The sequence below is a fragment of the Buceros rhinoceros genome, unplaced genomic scaffold (genome assembly GCF_000710305.1).
Source record: "Buceros rhinoceros silvestris isolate BGI_N320 unplaced genomic scaffold, ASM71030v1 scaffold5440, whole genome shotgun sequence".
NCBI lineage: Eukaryota > Metazoa > Chordata > Aves > Bucerotiformes > Bucerotidae > Buceros > Buceros rhinoceros.
The window spans coordinates 13,637-19,727 of NW_010388889.1; the positions used below are offsets into that span (position 1 = coordinate 13,637).

The 6,091-nt window shown below is 49.5% G+C and overlaps 1 protein-coding gene across 1 annotated transcript in view; it reads right to left on the minus strand.

Moving 5' to 3' along the window:
• Positions 1-5,595, minus strand: part of FAM168A (family with sequence similarity 168, member A) — a 7,089-nt gene extending 1,494 nt beyond the window's left edge. Inside the window, exons 1-4 of the mRNA XM_010131787.1 lie at positions 5,574-5,595; positions 3,717-3,859; positions 1,997-2,171; positions 854-984 (exon numbers count right to left, since the gene is read on the minus strand). Coding sequence (XP_010130089.1) covers positions 872-984; positions 1,997-2,171; positions 3,717-3,859; positions 5,574-5,595 — 453 coding nt within the window. The 3' untranslated portion in view covers positions 854-871. The remainder of the gene's footprint in view (positions 1-853; positions 985-1,996; positions 2,172-3,716; positions 3,860-5,573) is intronic.
• Between the last annotated feature and the right edge of the window lie 496 nt (positions 5,596-6,091).

Genomic DNA, 6,091 nt, shown 5'->3' on the forward strand with positions numbered 1-6,091 from the left:
AAAGAGTTTGATGCATCCAAAACCTTAGAGCATGAAAATTTCCACCCTTACAGTGCCCGACTGCACTCGAAACGGCTTGATGCCACTGAGGTCCTTGGTAAAGCCTTGCATGTACCAAACAGCAAGACATAAGGTCAAGGCATGCCAGGCTTTGCTAACATCCTCCATAGCCACATGACGGCGTGTTGTGCAGCCATCCCTGCTGGGGAGCAGTGCTAAATCATAGAATCATCCAGTCCAGCCTCCTGCAGGGAGCAGGGACATCTGCAACTACAGCCACTTGATCAGAGACACAAGGGCCAACCTCACCTGACATGGGGCCAGCGATGAGGGTTCTCCCACCTCTCACCCAGAGAAACCTGGGCCAGGGTCTCCCCACCCGCAACATTTCTCCCTTCTCTCTGGTCTCAATCTCCCTCTTCCGCTTGAACCCATCACCCCTTGTCCTGTCCCAACAGCCCCTGATCCAAAGCCCCTCCCCAGCTTTCTCAGAGGCCCCTGGAAGCACTCACAGGCCGCACTAAGGTCTCCCCGCAGCCTTCTCTGCTCCAGCCTCAACACCCCCAACTCTCTCCCCTGGCCTCCCAGCAGAGGGCTTCCACCCTGCCAGCATCACTGGGACCTCCTCTGGCCCCACTCCAACAGGTTCATGTCTTTCTTGTGGCCTTTTTTGTGGCCTTCTCTGGACTACAGAAAAAAAAGGCTCTTCTGTAGTCAAATGGCTGTTCTGGAGTCAAAGCATCGCACGAATAAATGGATTCAGCAGCTTTGCAGGAAGGAGAGAAGGAAGGACAGTGCTTGATGGCTAATTAATTGACAAGGGCAAAGCAAGACCTGCAAAGGCAGCACTTACATGAATTGGCCAGTGGATTTACCAGTGTGGAGGTACGTAGCTGTAGGTGGGGGTTCCTTGAGCCCTGTACGTTGGCACGGAAACTGGATGTGCTCCGATGGCGGTGTGTTGTGGGGTGGTCAACAAGGTTCCTGCAATGGGAGCGGAGAAACATTTAGTGAGCAGAGCTCCATCAGGGAAGCGGTACCCCAAGGGTATGGTGCTTATTGCGCCATGAGACCTGAATCGAAAGCACTGGACTCATGTAGTTGGTATCAGCCAGCACCATGAATGGAATAACCCCACCTGAATCTCCAGCGTATTTTCTATGCTACTTTCAGCCCTTAACTCATGGTTTTCCCATTTTCCTTGTCCCTAAAGACCAGCAGCAGAGCTACTCGCTGACCTGCCAACATCTTCTGCCTGATGAAGGCACTGGTGGCTCAACTGCAGCAGCAGATCACGAAACATCTAAGGACCAAACTGGAAGGGGTGAGGGTTGCAAAAGGAGATGGGAAAAAACCTAGACCTTCCAGGGAAAATGGATTTCTTATCATAATTCATTATACAATCCAAAGAATTAATGTGAGAAATACAGGCTTTGGAAAACAATAAACCCAGCCCATAGCCTAAATTAATGACCTATCAATTAATTGCAGGTTGAAGCAATCCTGTGCATAAAATGTGGAGGATTTGTGACACAAACCAAGGTTAATGTTCAGTTTGTCTAATGAAAGAAAGACCATAAGTATCCTAAAGAAGTAACTTGAGGACAGAAATACAACAGTATTTGAAGATGGACAAACCTGGTTATTCCTCTACTTATGGAATAGAGGAAAAACTAATTTACGGATGCAAGAGTGAGCCAAAAGAAAGGTCTCCTCCACTAACCTAAAAACTGAGTTAGATCCACATCAGGAGCAAATGCATTGTTTTTTGCCTGCAAAGGAGAGGTAACCAGCAAGCAAAACTAGCAGACAAAGCTGCAATTAGCTGTGGGCAAGGTGATTCTGGGGTCACTTGCCCAATCCACTCTGCACATTGGATGCACAGGAAAGTTTTCATCCAGGACAAGCCTCCTGCACAGGTTGTTTGGATACATCCCACCACCCCATTAAGAGATTAAACTATGGCTCAGAACTGGGGAAGATTTTCCCTTCTTACCTGCTGACATTGCCATGGTGGTCCCAGCAACCATCCCCATGGCCACACCATTGGTCCTGGGTGCAGCGACCGGGGCCGGATAGATGGCCGATGGGATGCTGTTGGGCTGAACCACGGTGGTGTGATGGATAACATGAGGCTGTGCCGCATACACTGGCTGGGTATAATAAGCTCCCTGTTCGAAATGGAAAAGAAACAACCCATCATCTTTGTCATTCCATTCAAAGCACAAGCCAAAGCAGTGACTCGAAGCCCAGTATTTTATTTAGGGACCATCACCAGCTTGGTGTGCAGGGGGTGTCAGCCCGGTAACACAGACCATGCTGTCAGCGAGGAGTTACATCAGCTGCGACTGATGTCACAGGACAGCAAGTTGGGCAGGAGTTTGGATCTGCTGGAGGGTCAGAAAGCTCCACAGACAGGTCTGCCCAGGCTGGAATGATGGGCTGAGGCCAATGGGCTGAGGGTCAACCAGGGCAAGTGCCGTATCCTGCCCTGGGGTCACACCAACCCCCTGAAACGCTCCAGGCTGGAAACTGCCTGGGGAAAAGGCCCTGGGGGTGTTGGTCATCAGCGGCTGAAGAGGAGAAGAGGAGCCAGTAGTGTGCCCCAACGGCCAAGAAGGCTGTTGTTCCCTTCCAGGCTGTCAAAACTTGTATTTGCTCATCCCAGGGATGTAGAGATGAGGAAATGGCATATGCAAGCCCTGCTCCATCTCAGGCTTGATGGTGGGCACTGCTGGTGGATGCCAACCTCGTGCCGTGGCCAGTATTAGAGAGGAACCAGCAGGTAGGGATAGGTTTGGTCCCCAGCTGTTTATGCAATGCTCAGTTAACAGAAAGAGAGGTGACAGCGAACAAAATAGGCAAGAGGAGATGCTCTGGTCTCAGCAAGGCATGGGGAAACCATTCCATGAGGTTGTACCTGCTGGAGAAGTTGGTTATTTGACACTGAAGAGGAAGGGGAAAGCTAGGAAAGCCATAGGGCCAGATTGCTCTGAGGAGCTCATGATCTTCAGTTGGAAAGGACATCAATGTCATTTTCACAGGACATCTGCCCTAAATTGAATCCCTGTGGAGGATTTGGCCACAGCACATAGCTGGAGGCGGTGGCAATGCAAAAGCAGAGAAGATGGTACTGGAAATCCATCCAGGTGCTTAGGAAGGAGCTCCTCCATGAGGACATGAATCTGGGTCATGCCTGAAGTAGCTTGTGCTGGTGAAGGTGACACAGGAGCTTTTCCATGGGAGGTATCAGGAGGGTGATGCAGGTCGAGTGAGATGCCAACAGCCACCAGCAAGTGGCCCTTGTGGTGTCCAGACTCATCTGTGGCCCTGGGGAAAAGCAGCACTGAGAAAGTGGGGAGAGACGGATGCAGGGACCATCTGGGAGCCAGCAACCCCTGACAATCAGGCACATGATTCTGGGGGAAGGGATCTGATTCCCAACCTGGCTGAGCCATAGGGCTGCCACTGTGTTGTCTCTGCAGCACACCAACAGCCACACAAGACCTTGTCTCATCCAGAAGATGCAATGGAGGAGGCAGGAGAGAGATCCCCGCATCCTGGCAACCCACCAAGCCCCACCACAAGCACCTCCATCCCACCAGGACACGGATGCTCAGCCCTGACAGCCAAGAATGAAGCCCTGCAGGAACTCAGGCTGTTTGGACGCTGTTGAGTGAGGTGGTGAGCTGCCACGGTGGCTGCGAGGCACCTACCTGGGTGTACAGGTTCTGCTGTGGATAGGCACTTCTGATGGGGTACATAGCAGTTTGGTACGGATTTGGAGACGGCGAGTAGGGAGGAGGTGCGTTGTTACTCTGGGTCGGTGGGACCTTGTAGGGAGTCCCCGCAGTGTACCCTGGCAAAGACAAGAGTAGTCCCGGTTAGGGTCAGGATTTACAGCTGCAGAGCCAGCACATGAGCAAATCGAGCTGCTGCGTTGCACCATGTGCTTGTTGGGCACACTGAGCATGGAGGAGACATACCAAGACGCAGCATCTACTCATGTCCCATGAAACCCACAAGTCCAGCATCCAGCCCCTGGCTAATTGACTTAGCAGCTGCGGCTGCACCCTCCACCCAGCCCGGCAGTGGCTCTTCCTGTGCTGCCTACACTGGGCCGTAGGGCTGAGGAGTATTCCCAATGGTCAAGGCATGACTGCATGGGACTCAAGCACATCAGTCACAGAAGACAGCAGTACCCCATACCTACTTATCCATCTCCAGAAACCTACTTGCTAAGAATAATGTTTTTTCTTCTCCCCTCCCAAGATTTTCGTCCTTTCACCTTTTGCTCAGGGTGTGATGGGCAAAACCAGAATTTAATCACTGGAAGATCTAATTTCATGGCACAGTATTGCTGTTCCCTGCCTTCACCCCCAAGCAATGATCAGAAAAGCAGCCACACAAATGGTCCAAGCCTTAGTATTAAGGTGAAGGTGAAAATGATGATATTTCATCAAGGTGGACAGCGCCGAGCAGTTTCCTCTCCTGCAGAGGAGGGCTGTGACCATCAGCTCACCTTGCAGATAGGAGAGGCAACCCCCAAGCAATGCTTGGGGAGATATAAAGGACCTTTATACCTGTCATCTCCAATAATCTGCTTTATTGCCATTAAGAAAAGCCATTTGCTCTGCTTGGTACATGGGCATGGCAGGCTGCTGGTGAGCTGGGAGGGGTGGGCAGCCAGGGAAATGTCCCAAACGGTATTTGTGATCCCGGTACGGCAAGTTGCAATTTTTGTCTTTCTTCTGTTCGGAAGAAAATGGACTTCAGCATCCCCCAGGCCTTCCCATCATCCCATCAGGCTGTTTAGCTAGACCATCCAAGTCCCATGTTTATACTTAATCAAAGGTCTAGAGAAACCATAACTTATCCTGCAGAGTTTCAGAGATGCTGAGTATATGGGCACAAACTCAAGTGAAGGATCCTTTCCAAAACATGGAAATTTGTCCCAAAAACTAAACCTAACCAAACAAAAATAACCTAAAGGATAATGTGGTATCAGCTGACCTGCTGGCTGCCATGTTGGTGCCACGTTGAGTTTTGCTGCTATTTGCATTAAGTTCTGAGCTGTCTGGTGCTTATAAAACTACAATTGCTTTCCAGGAAGACCCAGTGGTACCAGCTCAAAATCCTCTAATGTAAGTTTGATCATATTTGTTTTCTTTTAAAGGCTTTCCCTGGAGTGAGGACCTCTCATAATGATCTCCACTCTTCTGCTCCCTTTCCTACCTGTTGACTTGCTATGAATATGGGGTTGACCCCCATACCCTCCACCAATTTTGCTATCCAAAGAGAAAAATCATGTAATCCAACTCTTGTCACCTGGAAGTGAAGTACCATAAGACCTTATGGTAACCACCGTTTCTAATGGAGGTGTGACCTGCCCCAAGGATGGGATGTCCCTGTACCAAGGATACGTGGCACCTGAATTCCCAACGTTTAGCAGCATTTCCAAGGAAGGCTCCACAAAGTTGCAACTGAAACAATATTACTTAAATACTAAATTGGGTGAAAATCCTCAGTAACACTTAAAGTTGTGCTTTAAGGGGCTTTTTTTACAGGTAAACTAAAAGCTGAGCTGTTGTCCATGGGACAGCCTGGACTGCTGAAGGCATCAAGATGTTGGTGACAGCTCGATGAATGGTTAAAAAAACATGGAAATGGTAAAAGATCTGCTCACATGGGTGAGAAAAAGCACATGGGCTGGGATGGCTGGTGAGAAATGGTAGCTGGGAGGAATCATCCTTAGAGAAAACGGGCCCTGAAGACTGCGTAGGATGTAGAGAAGTCAAGGCTCAGCCAAGCGATAAGACGTCTAAACACTCAAATATAATGAACCAATTTACTCAGCCAGTGTTCAGGGCAGCAATTAATGGAAGCCAAGATTTCAAGTCTGCTAATATCCCATATTATCCGCCCAGCACTGAAACAGTGTGGAGATAACAAGGAGCTCTCTAGGAACTCCCAAACAGCATCTCACCGCCTCCTGAGTACTGCAGATTGGAAAAAAAAATGTGTTAATTAGCGGAATAACTGTGACCCTTTTTCTGACTCATATTAGCAGAACAACTATCTTGGAATGAGA